The sequence below is a fragment of the Dipteris shenzhenensis genome, chromosome 17 (assembly GCF_047967505.1).
Source record: "Dipteris shenzhenensis isolate YYH24624 ecotype China chromosome 17, Dip_SZ_1.0, whole genome shotgun sequence".
NCBI classification, from domain to species: Eukaryota; Viridiplantae; Streptophyta; class Polypodiopsida; order Gleicheniales; family Dipteridaceae; genus Dipteris; species Dipteris shenzhenensis.
In genome coordinates, this window is record NC_141612.1 from 6,550,648 (window position 1) to 6,565,294 (window position 14,647).

Sequence of the window (14,647 nt, forward strand, 5' to 3'; positions counted from 1 at the left end):
TTTCCGCTTTGGAGGACCTCTCTAGCCTCCCAGATGATGATTTTGTACCCTCTACTTTTGGAGAGCCAGTTATCGGCATCCCTCTTGAGAGATCCTTCTCTCTCTCACCTGTGGACTTTCCTCCCCTTAGACCTCGTGTGTATGGCAGGAGGTCTGCTCCGGTAGAGGTTTCTTTTTCCGCCACCAGGTCGGGTAAGGTATTCCAACCCACTTCCTCCCACCGATGAGGATAGCCAGTTGGAATATACAGGGATTGGGCGGCATCCCTCATCGTCGTCGCAGACAGCTGATCAGGAATCAGCTCCATCCAGGTGTTTCAGGTGGTTCCCTAGACATTCTTTTTCTTCAGGAACACAAACTGGATGTCAGAGATTGCTCCGAGTCAGGTAAGCTGCTGTCGCTGCTGTCAGGCCGGACTTTTTGGCTTCCTGCCTTGGGAACCAGAGGAGGTACATGCATTTGAGTTTCAGATTCTATTCTCCCTCTAGTCATTGGACACGGTACCATAACCCCCTCCAGGGCCCAGTGGGTTTTACTTTTGATTGATGGACATAAGGTTGGTTTCCTCAACCTCTATGCTCTGAACAATAGAGGGGACCGTGTTTTGTTTTGGAAAGAGTTGCTCTCGTGGGATGACATTGCGGATTCGTGGATTATTGGAGGTGACTTCAACATGGTTGAGGCACCTTCTGATACGAAAGGGGGCAGAGAAGGTGGTATCCACTCCCTTGAGAGAGCAGCCTGGGATGCCTTCTTGTTTAGGTTCAGTGGCAGAGATGTTTGGTCAGATGATGCATTTCTTGTTCAGTCTCAGTCACTTTTGTTTTCATGGTCGAACCATAGGGTGCAGATGGCTATCCATGCTCGGATTGACAGATTCTATGTGGGTGACTGGGGTCCTGATAGAGGGGGGACAGTTTGCATTGCACCCGGTGTTTCCACTTCAGACCATTTTCCGGTAATTTTGTCCATCTCAGAGCCTCATCTGAGAGGGCGGTCTCACAGTATGAGGATCCCCGACGCCTTATACACGGATGAGACTCTCACAGAGGCAGTGTTGGAGATCTAGGTTTCTCATACGCAGGGGGGGGGGCGGTCCTTCACATGTGGCCACAGCACTTGCCAGTATTAGCGACTTTTATCACTCCGTTGCTAGTGCTCGACGAGGTGAGGTACTCAGGTGAGAGATCGGTATCCGTTGACAGTTGGCAGCCCTACAGAGGGAGGAGCAGAAACGACCATTAGATGCTTGGATTCAGGAGCGTCTTGCTGCGGCAAGGGCTCACTTGCAGACCTTGCTTGATCAGAGAGCAGAGTATGCCTTCCATGCACGGGAGTCCTTTTGGATACAGATGGGAGGGAGAGTCAATAAACACTTTTTCTCTACACTTGGTCCTAGACATAGTAGAGAGAGTGTCAGGCAGGTTATTGACTCTGACGGCGTTTTGCAGTCCCATCCGGAAACCGTCATGCACTTAGCGACAGCTTTCTATGCCTCCCTACTTTCCGCAGATCCGAACTCACAGGCCAGAGAGGTGGCTAGAGATGAAGTTTGGCAGAGTTTACCTGTGTTGGTCACCCCAGAGATGTTATGCTCACTTGATGCATGCTTTACCAACACAGAATTCAAGACTACTCTCTCTTCCCTTCATAAGGGCAAATGCCCTGGTTCCGATGGTCTTACTCCCTTTTTTATAGCCTTTTGGGATATGATAGGTGATCATATTACTTCAGCCCTGCAGGGCATTTGGGACTCGGGTGAGATGCTTGACTCACTGACCGAGGGACTCATTCACCTTATCCCGAAAGGCAACAGGAATTTTGTATCCCATTGGAGACCCATCACTCTTTTGGGCACTCTTTACAAAATCCTTGCCAAGGCGATCAGCATCCGATTACAGCCCCTTCTTCCAGACCTCATCCATGATACTCAGACAGGCTTTGTGCATGGCAGGAGCATTTTTTATAATATCTTTTCCTTTTGGGAAGCCACAGAGTGGGCTATGCAGAGTGGGCAGAGGCTAGCAGTTCTACTCCTAAACTTCGAGAAAGCCTACGACAGAGTAGATTGGGGTTTTCTTGAGGGCACTCTTCTACGGTTTGGATTTTCAGATGCTTGGATTAGAGGGGTGGCCTCCCTTTACAGATCAGCCCACGGCCAGGTTTTGATTGGAGGGGTAAGGGGTGACAGGTTTTAGATTTCCATATTAGTTCGTCAGGGATGCCCTTTAGCCCCTTTCCTCTTTCTTTTTGTGGCAGAAGCTATGAGTATCTTCCTCAGATCTCAGGCTGAGCTTTTTGGGCTGAGATTGCCCTTGAGACAGGAGCAGGAGCTTCTTGACTGTGAGTTGGCTGATGACACTGCTATTTTTATTGAGGCCTCTTCGCAATCACTTGATTCTTTCCGGACAGCCTTGGATATTTTTTGCTCAGTTGCAGAGGCACACATTAACTGGCATAAATCCTTTGGCTTTTGGATCAGTGATGAGGACACTCCAGGCTGGGGAGTTGACATTGGCTTTTCCTGGATTCAGAGGGGTGTTCCTATCAGGTATTTGGGATGCCAGGTAGGATTGGACATCTCTCCAGCACAGCAGTTTGCCCCAGTACTTTCTATAAGGAAAATCTCCTTTTCTGGAGCTCTGCCAAACTCGACCTTGCATCTAGAGTTGTGGTAGTGAACTAGGTTCTCTTGGCCACCTCCTGGTTTGTGTGTTCTTGCTGGTGCCGGTCTAGGGATTGCATCACTCAGCTCATCAAACCAGTCAGGAATTTTTTGTGGAGTGGACTTGATGGCACAGCAGATGTTGCAGCAAGGGTGGCATGGGAGACCATTATTCTCCCTACATGTGAAGGGGGCCTTAATGTCATTGACCCGGACTTGCAGTGCAGGGCATTGCTTTGTAAGGTGGTGGTGAGGGGACTCATGCCTAGGCAGGAACCTTGGAAGGATTTCTTTTTTGGACGCATTCAGGTTTGCACACCAACCTTGGGAGATGATTGGGTGGACAGCCTGGTTGGATTTTCACTTCCGCCCCTCTCAGATCTCCTGCCTCTCCTCTCATGACTGCCATTCTGAAAGCTTGGGGGAGCTTCAGGAACACTCTTTGAAGGATTCCACCTTCTACCGTCGAAGAGCTTGATAGGCAGCCGATCATTTGGAATGATAGTATTCTTGACGAGCATGCTAGACCACTGGGCACTTCCCATTACATGCAGTGGTCTAAATGGGAGAAAGGCCCCGCCTACACAGTAGGCACTTGGAAAGCTTTTATCAGGCTACCTGAGGATCAGTGACTACAGTCCGTGAGTCACCTCAGAGGGGTAGCACGCAGGATTCAGCAGATAGATGCAGCCATCCCGGTCGAATGGACAGTTGAGTTGCCTATTACTTCCACCACTTGGATGGGGGATTTTTCGAGGACATCAGTTCCTTTACAGGTGATCGCTCTTTGAGGTCTCGGGGAAGATGCACTGGTCTTTGACGTTGGGGATGGAGGTTTACTCTCTACATCCAAGGATGGCATTCTTCTTGAGGTTGCCTTTCAACCTGTCAGGATTGCTGGTTTTGTGGACCATGGAGCGGGCTTGCCGTGGTACTTAGACCCCGACCCTCTGCTCTTGGCCTTGGGATCATGGAGGTTGTGGTTATATGGAGGTGCACCTATCAGGTGCTTGCAGTGGGACCCAGGAGAGTGGGAGTGGATAGATCATGGGCACTGAGAGAGGGGGATTCCCTTCTTTCGTTTCACGGTTGGTAATGCCAGGAGATTTCAGCTGAATAGTAGGGGTTGGATTCCCTCCAGAGCCCCCCATTGGGAAAGCTTCTTGATCACCGCAGATTTGCGTAGAAATTTCGAGAGGAGGCTCTGGAAATCCCTCAGAAATAGAAAGATCACTCTTTTCTTTTGGATTTCTATTCATGGAGGGATTGAAGTGAACTTATGGAGATCACGATTTGGGGCTGATCCCACTTGTCCTCCATGTCATTCTGCAGATGAGTCAGTGCGACACTGCCTTTGGGACTGCAATCAGGCGAGGACTGTTTGGAAAGGGGTTGCTTGGATACTCAGCATCTTTCACACTTCCCCTTTCTTCATGACTTGGGGCTCGGTCGCATGGTTATCCCTTACCGAGCCCCAGGTGTTTTATGAGGGTGAGCCTTCTTCTTGGGCACTCTTGGTCCGCCGGCAGGTGATAGAGCCCTGCTCTCTTTAGGATGTACCACTTACTCCCTTCAGAGCTTCTCATGCTTCAGTGGACACCTCTTTGGAGATTTTGGCTACCATTTCCTCTTGGCACATTTGGAGAGCCAGATGTACTTAGGCCTTGGATGGCACCCAGATACACCCATCACAGGTGTTCACGGGTATTTGGACTGGCACGGTTCACACTTTGATAGCCATATGGGCTAGCATACAGGGCCCTTCACGGGCAGCCTCTTCTAGAAGGACTATATTTCTTCGAGTTTGGAGGGGTTCTTCCTTTTTCTCGGAGGTTTCTACCGGATTGAGATGGCACTATCAGCCTCAATCCTTTCTTTGTGGCTCTTGAGCTTTTCGTGCATTGCATGATGTATCCCGTATGGAGCTTGCTCTAACGGTTTTTCTTTAATACTTAATAGAAGTCTCTTTTTGCCAAAAAAAAAAAAAAATCTGTTGCTCGAACACTCGTGCATGGTGCAAGTTCCTCAGCCTGAAAAAGCTGCTGCTGCTCCCCGCTCCTTCCTGCTGCCCTCCTCGCTGCTCCCTCCCTCCCCTCCTTGCTGCTTTCTCCCTCCCCCCTACCCTGGACTCCCCTCCTCTTCCGCTGCTTCAGCCCCCCCTGCGCGCTGCCTCCTCCCCCCTGCGTGCTACCTCCTCCCCCCTGCGCGCTGCAGCCCCCCCTGCGCGCTGCCTCCTCCCCCCTGCGCGCTGCCTCCCCCTTGCGGGCTACCTCCTCCCCCCTGCGCGCTGCCTCCTCCCTCCCCTACCCCTTGCCTGCTGCTCCCCCCTGCGCGCTGCCTCCTCCCTCCCCTCCCCCTTGCCTGCTGCTCCCCACTGCGCTGCTGCAGCACCCCCCCCCTCCCCGCTGCTGCCAGCCCCCCCCTGCATTGCTTCAGCCCCCCCTTGCTGCTGCCAGCCCCTCCCCCTCCCTCTCCTCCACTCCTCCTCTCCTTTTCCTCCCCTCCTCTTCCTTCTTCCTCTCCCTTTGCTGCCCCCTCTTCTTCCTCTCCTCTATCCTCCCCTCTTGCTGACGACTCCTCTCCTTGCTCATTCCTCTCTCTCTCTCCTTCCTTTCACCCTCTCCCCTCATCTGGAGTACCCCTATTTTTGTTAGGGGTCTCCTGGGCTTCAGGAAAGCGGACGGAGTTCTTTTTTTGGTTTTGAATCGGCCTTTCCCACCTCGATTGACGAATGGGTTCCCATTCAGTCAATCCTTTACCGCCCACACCGGCCGTGAGAACCGTCACTTTCTCAAAAGACGAGCTGCAGCAGCTGCAAAAGGATTTGGAGCATGAGTGTTCCACGACTCTCTTCGCACGCATCCATGGCTCCCACCCCTCCAGGTCACAAGCTAGAGATTGGATGCTTGCGGCACTTCCCCAGGAGCTCGCCCCCCACCTTAAGGATGTTCGTTTGTTGGGACGAGGTTTCTTTCAGGTATGCCTAGATTCCCCGGACATCACGAGAGACCTGCTACAGGCCGGTTTTCTTTTTCTAGGCTACAGGAGGATTTTTTCGTTTCCCTTTCATCTTGGGGCTTTGACCCAGTTGAAGAGGACAAGCAGGGAGTTTCTGTTTTCATCAGATTCCCTGGTCTTCCCTCAGTTTATCACCGGCTACTTTCAGTTATTGGCGAGAGGTTTGGTGTGGTAGCAGAGATCCCCCCTCTTCCTGGCGAACCCTCTTCGGTTGCTGAGGCGGTCAGGATGGATGGGGTACCTAGGGTTAGGGTCATTATCCAGGACCCCAATATTTCAGATGACCACATCATGCTACAGCGACCCGATGGGTCCTTCTTCCGCCAGAGATTTGAGGTTGCAGGTCGGCAGGACCAGTGCAGGATTTGCAGATCCTCAAGGCACTTTGCCAGAGATTGCTCAAAGAAGAAAAAGAGGCCCAGAAAGCAACCAGCTCGTACTAGCTTACGACAGAGAGCTGGAGTAGGACCTACCGCTCCACAGGCACCGCCTCAGACACGGGCTCCCTCCCCTCCCAGGGCTACCCGAGTCTATTCTGCACCTCGCACCATCTCTGGCCCATGGTGGGTTCCGCCCTCTACTTCAGATCACACATCCACCGCTTCGAAGGCTACCCCCTTGGAACCTCGGGAGGAGACTAGTGTTCAGGAGCCTTGTTCGACCCCATCCCTGGATCAGGCTGTACCTTCCTCAGGAGCCCAGGTTGTTGGCACCTCATCCGCAACACTTCTTGATTAGGATCTAGTATAGGTGCCTCCTTCTTTGGATAGAGGGAAGGGGGTCTTACATTCTATCCCTGCTTCGGTAGAATCCTTCGTACACCCTCCCCAGGACTGGCTTAGCGGAACTCCTTTTCCGCTTTGGAGGACCTCTCTGAACTCCCAGATGATGATTTTGTACCTTCTACTTTCGGAGAGCCAGTTATAGGCATCCCTTGTGAGAGATCCTTCTCTCTCTCACCTGTGGACTTTCCTCCCCTTGGACCTCGTGTGTATGGCAAGAGGTCAGCCCCAACAGAGGGTTCTTTTTCCGCCACCAGGTCGGGTAAGGTATTCCAACCCTCTTCCTCCCGCCGATGAGGATAGCCAGTTGGAATATACAGGGATTGGGCGGCATCCCTCATCGCCGTCGCAGATAGCTGATCAGGAATCAGCTCCATCCAGGTGTTTCACGTGGTTTCCTAGACATATTTTTTCTTGAGGAACACAAATTGCATGTCAGAGATTGCTCCAAGTCAGGTAAGCTGCTTTCAGGCCGGACTTTTTGGCTTCTTGCCTTGGGAACCAGAGGAGGGACATGCATATCAGTTTTAGATTCTATTCTCCCTCTGATCATTGGACACGGCACCATAACCCCCTCCAGGTCCCAGTGGGTTTTACTTTTGATTGACGGACGTAAGGTTGGTTTCCTCAACCTCTACGCTCCGAACAATAGAGGGGACCGTGCTCTATTCTGGAAAGAGTTGCTCTCGTGGGCTGACATTGCAGATTCATGGATTATTGGAGGTGACTTCAACATGGTTGAGGCACCTTCTGATAAGCAAGGGGGCAGAGAAGGTGGTATTCATTCCCTCGAGAGAGCAGCTTGGGATGCCTTCTTATTCAGGTTCAGTGGCAGAGATGTTTGGTCAGATGATGCATTTCATATTCAGTCTCAGTCACTTTTGTTTTCATGGTCGAACCATAGGGTGCATATGCCTATCCATGCTCGGATTGACAGATTCTATGTGGATGACTGGGCTCTTGATAGAGGGGGGACAGTTTGCATTGCACCTGGTGTTTCCAGTTCCGACCATTTTCCAGTAGTTCTGTCCATCTCAGAGGCCCATCTGAGAGGACGGTCTCACAGTATCAGGATCCTCGATGCCTTATACACGGATGAAACTCTCACAGAGGCAGTCTTGGAGATCTGGGTTTCTCACATGTAGGGGGGGTGGCCGGTCCTTCACATGTGGCCACAACACTTGTTAGTACCAACGACTTTTATCACTCCATTGCTAGTGCTCGGCGAGGTGAGGTACTCAGGCGAGAGGTTGGTATCCGCCGGCAGTTAGCAGCCTTGTAGAGGGAGGAGCAGAGATGACTATCAGATGCTTGGATACAGGAGCGCCTTGCTGCGGCAAGGGCTCACTTGCAGACATTGCTTGATTAGAGAGCAGAGTATGCCTTCCATGCATAGGAGTCATTTTGGATACAGATGGGAGGGAGAGTCAATAAACACTTTTTCTCTACACTTGGTCCCAGACATAGTAGAGAGAGTGTCAGGCAGCTTATTGACTCTGACGGCGTTTTGCAGTCTCATCCGAATACCGTCTTGCACTTAGCGACAGCTTTCTATGCCTCCCTCCTTTCCGCAGATCTTGACACACAGGCCAGAGATGTGGCTAGAGAGGAAGTTTGGCAGAGTTTACCTGTGTTGGTCTCACCAGAGATGATATGCTTACTTGATGCACGCTTTACCAACACAGAATTCAAGTCTGCCCTCTCCGCACTTCATAAGGGGAAATGCCCTGGTTCCGATGGTATTACTCCGTCTTTCTTTATAGCCTTTTGGGATATGATAGGTGATCCTATTACTTCAGCCCTACAGGGCATTTGGGACTCGGGTGAGATGCTTGACTCAGTGACTGAGGGACTCATACACCTTATCCCGAAAGGTGGCAATAGGAATTTTGTATCCCATTGGAAGACCCATCACTCTATTGAGAACTCTATACAAAATCCTTGCCAAGGCGATCAGCATCCGATTGCAGCCCCTTCTTCCAGAGCTCATCCACGATACCCAGACAGGCTTTGTGCATGGCAGGAGCATATTTGACAATATCTTTTCCTTTTGGGAAGCCATTGAGTGGGCTATGCAGAGTGGGCAGAGGTTGGCAGTTCTACTCCTGGACTTTGAGAAAGCCTATGACAGAGTAGATTGGGGCTTTCTTGAGGGCACTCTTGTACGTTTTGGTTTTTCAGATGCATGGATTAGAGGGGTGGCCTCCCTTTATAGATCAGCCAGATTTTGATTGAAGGGGTAAGGGGTGACAGATTTCAGATTTCCAGATCAGTTCGTCAGGGATGCCCTTTAGCCCCCTTCCTCTTTCTTTTTGTGGCAGAAGCTATGAGTATCTTCCTTAGATCTCAGGCTGAGCTTTTTGGGCTGAGATTGCCCTTGAGACAGGAGCATGAGCTTCTTGACTGTAAGTTGGCTGATGACACTGCTATTTTTATTGAGGCCTCTTCGCAGTCACTTAATTCTTTCCGGACAGCCTTGAATATTTTTTGCTCAGCTGCAGGGGCACACATTAATTGGCATAAATCCTTCGGCTTTTGGATCAGTGATGAGGAAACTCTAGACTGGGGAGCTGACCTTGGCTTTTCCTGGATTCAGAGGGGTGTTCCTGTCAGATATCTGGGATGCCAGGTAGGGTTGGGCATCTCTCCAGCACATCAGTTTGCCCCAGTACTAGAAAGTATAAGGAAAAAGCTACTTTTTTGGAGCTCAATCCAACTCGACCTTGCCTCTAGAGTTGTGGTAGTGAACCAGGTTCTTTTGGCCACCGCCTGGTTTGTGTGTTCTTGCTGGTGCCGGTCTAGGGATTGCATCACTCACCTCATTAGACCAGTCAGGAATTTTTTATGGAGTGGACTTGATGGCAGAGCAGATGTTGCAGCGAGGGTGGCCTGGGAGACCATTATTCTCCCTACATCTGAAGGGGGCCTTAACATCATTGACCCGGACTTGCAGTGTAGGGCATTGCTTTGTAAGGTGGTGGTGAGGGGACTCATGCCTGGTAACCTTTACTATCTTGGAAGCAACCCACTAGCATACAAGTCCATGGCTGCTGTTGGCGGAAAAAAGTATGCAGCAGGGCAGGAACCTTGGAAGGATTTCTTTTTTGGACGCATTCATGCTTGCACACCAATGATTGGGTGGGCAGCCAAAGATGGATTTTTATTTCAGCCCCTCTCAGATCTCCTGCCTCTCCTCTCATGTCTGCCATCCTGAAAGCTTGGGGGAGCTTCAGGAACACTCTTCGAAGGGTTCCGCCCTCTACCCTAGAAGAGATTGATAGGCAGCCGGTCATTTGGAATGATAGTATACTTGATGAGCATGGCAGACCACTGGGCACTTCCCATTACATGCAGTGGTCTAGATGGGAGAGAGGCCCCGCCTACACAGTAGATACTTGGAAGGCATTTATCAAGCTACCTGAGGATCAGAGACTGCAGTCCGTGAGTCACCTCAGAGGGGTAGCACGCAGGGTTCAGCAGATAGATGCAGCCATCCTGGTGGAATGGGCAGTTGAGTTGCCTATTACTTCCACCACTTGGATGGGAGCTTTTTCGAGGACAGCAGTTCCTCTACAGGTGATCTCTCTTCGAGGTCTCGGAGAAGATGCGCTGGTCTTTGATGTTGGGGATGGAGGTATACTCTCTAGATCCACGGATGATATTCTTCTAGAGGTTGCCTTTCAGCCTGTCAGGATTGCTGGTTTTGTGGACCATGGAGCGGGCTTGCAGTGGTACTTAGACCCCGACCCTCTGCTTTTGGCCTTGGGATCTTGGAGGTTGTGGTTGTATGGAGGTGCACCTATCAGGTGCTTGCAGTGGGACCCAGGAGAGTGGGAGTGGATAGATCAGGGGCACCGAGAGAGGGGAATTCCCTTTTTTCATTTCACGGTTGGTAATGCCAGGAGATTTCAGCTGAACATTAGGGGTTGGGTTCCCTCCAGAGCCCCCCATTGGGACAGCTTCTTCATCACTGCAGATTTGCGTAGGATTTTCTAGAGGAGGCTCTGGAAATCCCTCAGAAATAGAGAGATCACTCTTTTCTTTTGGCTTTCTATTCATGGAGGGATTGCAGTGAACCTGTGGAGATCACGATTTGGGGCTGATCCCACTTGCCCTCGCTGTCATTCTGCAGAGGAGTCAGTGCGACATTGCCTTTGGGACTGCAGTCAGGCGAGGACTATTTGGAAAGGGGTTGCGAGGATACTCAGCATTTTTCATACTTCCCCTTTCTTCATGAGTTGGGACTCGGTCACATGGGTTATCGCCCCATGTGTTTTATGAGGGTGAGCCTTCTTCTTGGGCACTCTCGGTTCGCCGGCAGGTGATAGAGCCCTGCTCTCTTCAGGATATACCACTTACTCCCTTCAGGGCTTCTCATGCTTCAGTGGACACCTCTTGGGAGATCTTGGCTAGCAATGCCTCTTGGCACATTTGGAGAGCCAGATGTACAGAGGCCTTGGATGGTACCGAGATACACTCTTCACAGGTGTTCACGGGTATTTGGACTGACATGGTTCACACTTTGATAGCCATTTGGGCTAGCATGCAGGGCCCTTCACGGGCAGCCTCTTCTAGAAGGACTGTATTTCTTCGAGTTTGGAAGGGGTCTCCCTTTTTCTCGGAGGTTTCTACTGGATTGAGATGGCACTATCAGCCCCAATTTTTTCTTTTTGGCTCTTGAGCTTCTCATGCATTGCATGGTGTATCCCGTATGGAGCTTGCTCTAACGGTTTTCTTTAATACTTAATAGAAGTCTCTTTTTGGGAGAAAAAAAAAATTTGTTGCTCGACATTTTGTTGTGCACTATCTCCTGGATATTTTGTGATCGATTACTTCAACACAAAAATTTGATGAGTTAGCTCCTAAAACTTTGGGGCTTTTCTATTTCTTGTCTTCCCTTGGCATACTTGAAGCCTCTGCTATGTAAATCTTTTGGGGATTCGCAAAATCCATGTAAAATCATCATTTATTTGTATTTTGTATTTGGGAATTTTGCTACCTTAAGGAAAATTAACCCCCATTGAGGCTTCTTTCCGACATCTGTTGATTCTCCAACCAGCATTTTCAGAGACACCATGTGAGTGCTCCATGTAGCTGCCCCATGGACTTCACCGACATCTTTATTGGGGCATTCCTGCTCAGTGCTTCATCGACATCTTCATCAACACACAGGAATGGGCACTCATATGTGCCGGCAGCTGCTTGGAGGACATTACTCAAAGAGATCTATATTTATTCTATATGCTTGATGTTATTGGGTTCTCTGCCTTGGGTAGTCCCCCCAAAATGATTGTCATAAAGTGTCATTGAGTCAATAAAGGTTCTCAGCCTTGGATTTTCCTCCTAAAATGATGTAATCCTTTTATTTGTTTTGTGTGTCTAACTCCCTGCCATTCTGTTATGGAGTCAAGAGGGGGATGTACTGTGGGAGCCATGTATTGGCATTGATAGGGTCTAGTTATCAGGCTTGGTTTATGAGTTCCAAGATGTTGGTGCATTGGTCTTCTAGACCTCTGAGTTGTTCATACATCCATGATGAGACATGAACCTGTGAGTCATGTTCGGGACGTAAAGCCGTAGTCCTGTCACTGTCATGTTTTGTCCTTGGTTCCATTCCAGTAGTCTCTCACCTTGCCTTCATGGGGGGATGTTAGAATATGAAGCCAAGTTGAGTCAGTTTGGTGTGTTCTAGTGTGTTCTAGTGTGAGTTCTAGTCTAGTGTGTCCTATGGATGCCACGTGTCATATTGGGAGTTATCCCATATGCATAGGTGTTCATGTGTGTGTGTGTGCGCTCTTATATAAGAGCTGTACTTGTCTAGTGTTAAATAAGTCAACATCAAGCTGTCTATTCATGTGAGTACTTTCGTTATCATTGCTTTGCACTTGTCTCTTCATTTCCAGCTTTTCCATTTCCTTTCCATTCCGTTCCTGTGCAACTCCTTCACGCTGACACTCAAAATGCGTAGTTCCACACCTTAGGCTCCAGAATAACCCAACAAGGAGTGGCCTTGCATTGTATTTAAATGAGCTTTCAGTTTGAGAATGGGATCTTGACCGAATCTTTTTTTAATTGAGCCTTCTTTCATTTAGCATTTCATGCTTACTCAATTGATTAGGAGCCAATAAAATAATAACATATCTAATTTAAGAAATCATTCATTGTAACCTTTTTCTGAGACGGATAGGGTTGATGTGGGAGACTATGCTATGGCCCCAACAGTCTTATTCTTAGGGGTGATCCTTTAATGGTCTCTTTGGTTAAATGGCAGATTTTTGTGTGAAAGGATGCAGATCCTTGTTCCTCAGAACAGAGATTGAGCCGATGTTGTAGAATTTGTGGAGAATGGAGTAAGAGAGGCTTAAATGGGATTGAGGAGAAGAATGCCATGTGGCATAGATGGAGTTATCCCACATAAGATGGGTTTTGGAGAGGCCTTGGGATGTGACCATACTTGTATTTGAGGGGACATTTCGTTGTGGGAAAGGGATCTTCATTTGATCCTTATCTTGTTTCATCAGCTGGCGTTCTTTCTTTTCAGTAATTTGTGATTTTAGGTTGCCTTACCCAGTGGGCTTAGGACAGCCCACATGACATTTTTTACTTGAGTCTAAGTGCGGTGCCATACGCCAATTGAAAAATGGTGCTTTGTAGTTTAAATAGAACATTCTTGAGGGTCAGTTAGGCTCCATTCAGTTGATCAGGGTATTCACATCGTCCAACATTACTAAGAGTTCACATGCCCTTAAGATTGTCTTCATGATTTACCAATACCATTATAGAGGCAATATATCATATGGTCTTTATGTAGTGATTTATAAATTATTAGTTTGTGCCTTTCAATAATATATTTTGCATTGAATATGCTACAGGAAGTGGAATTGCAGCAGACTGTTGTATTTGGAGCAACAGTTCATCATCGAATTACTTTGGCCCCAGGTCAAGAGTTGGTTGACTATCTCCAAGATCTAGACGAAGAGACTTCTGGCCTAAGATTTGAAATATGGACTCATGTTTTGGATTCACAACATAATCCAAATCAATATATAGACAAGGATTGTAAATTTCCCCAGAATATCCGCAAGGCAAATCCAATTCTTCATGGAGAAGATCTCTCTAGAATAAAAAGAAAAGAGAGGTGCATGGGCACTGCAACGTTACCAATACAGGAGCTTTTGGGCCTCCTAAGTGTGACATTGAAACAAAGCTTATGTTGGAAGGTAATCATATCAATGCATTAAACTGAAATGATTTAGAAGACTTCAAATCTGTCTCAGAGATTGTCCTTAAATTGGCATCTGGAACTATGTATATGTTCCAATTTGTGATACTTAGCGGCAGAGCTGTTGTTTCTTTTGTGTATATCCCTATTTCTTTCATATTTAACGTGTGGCTGATATTGTTTCCAGGTAAGAAGGATGTTTGATCTACCAATCAAGTTCCAAAAATGGGCGAACATTCATGCTAGAGTATGCAAACTGAGTGTGGATGTTGCCTATGATGTGGTTGACCTTGCCGACAAACATCTACTTGATGGTACTATTTTTTATAACCATCGTATTGCAGCTGCAGAGATACAGCTTCCAATGAAAGCAAAGTTGGAGGTTGCGATTATGGACATTCAGGTATTGTTTTTCTCTCTTTATGTGTATGTGTATGAACGTAATTTTCTACCCGAGGTAATGGAGAAGACCCAAGGTGAGAAAACACTATAAATGAGATTGCGTGCTTGAAGTAATTGTTATGTGATACAATCAACTTGGTATTCTTTTTCATAAATCTGGAAATTCATTTTCGTGGCCTGCAACACCCCACTCTCATAAGCAACGACTCTTCCATCCTGCATAAGCTCCTCCAATGCTGTTGCCACATGCATCACACTGGACAGCGAAGGGCTTTCTCAAATCTGGCAAGATTAGGATAGGGTTAGAACACAACTTTTCTTTTAGCTCTTCAAAAGCTGCAATTTCTTTGTAAGTCCAGCGAAAAGATACTCCTTTCTTTTGCAAAGCGTGCAAAGGTGAATCAATCTCAGCAAAGTAACGAATAAACCTCCTGTAGTACGAGCATAACCCAAGAAAGCTCCGTACTTCCTAAGTGGTGGCCAATTCTTGATTTCTTCAACCTTTGCCGGATCCATCTGAACCATAGTTCCATGGTCTGTGTGCATCTTTTGATATTA

The 14,647-nt window shown here is 48.4% G+C and overlaps 1 protein-coding gene across 1 annotated transcript in view; it reads left to right on the top strand.

Moving 5' to 3' along the window:
- Positions 1-14,647, top strand: part of LOC147891594 (uncharacterized) — a 76,944-nt gene that overhangs the window by 44,058 nt on the left and 18,239 nt on the right. The window contains exons 7-8 of the mRNA XM_087388000.1: positions 13,338-13,685; positions 13,875-14,090. Coding sequence (XP_087244126.1) covers positions 13,338-13,685; positions 13,875-14,090 — 564 coding nt within the window. The remainder of the gene's footprint in view (positions 1-13,337; positions 13,686-13,874; positions 14,091-14,647) is intronic.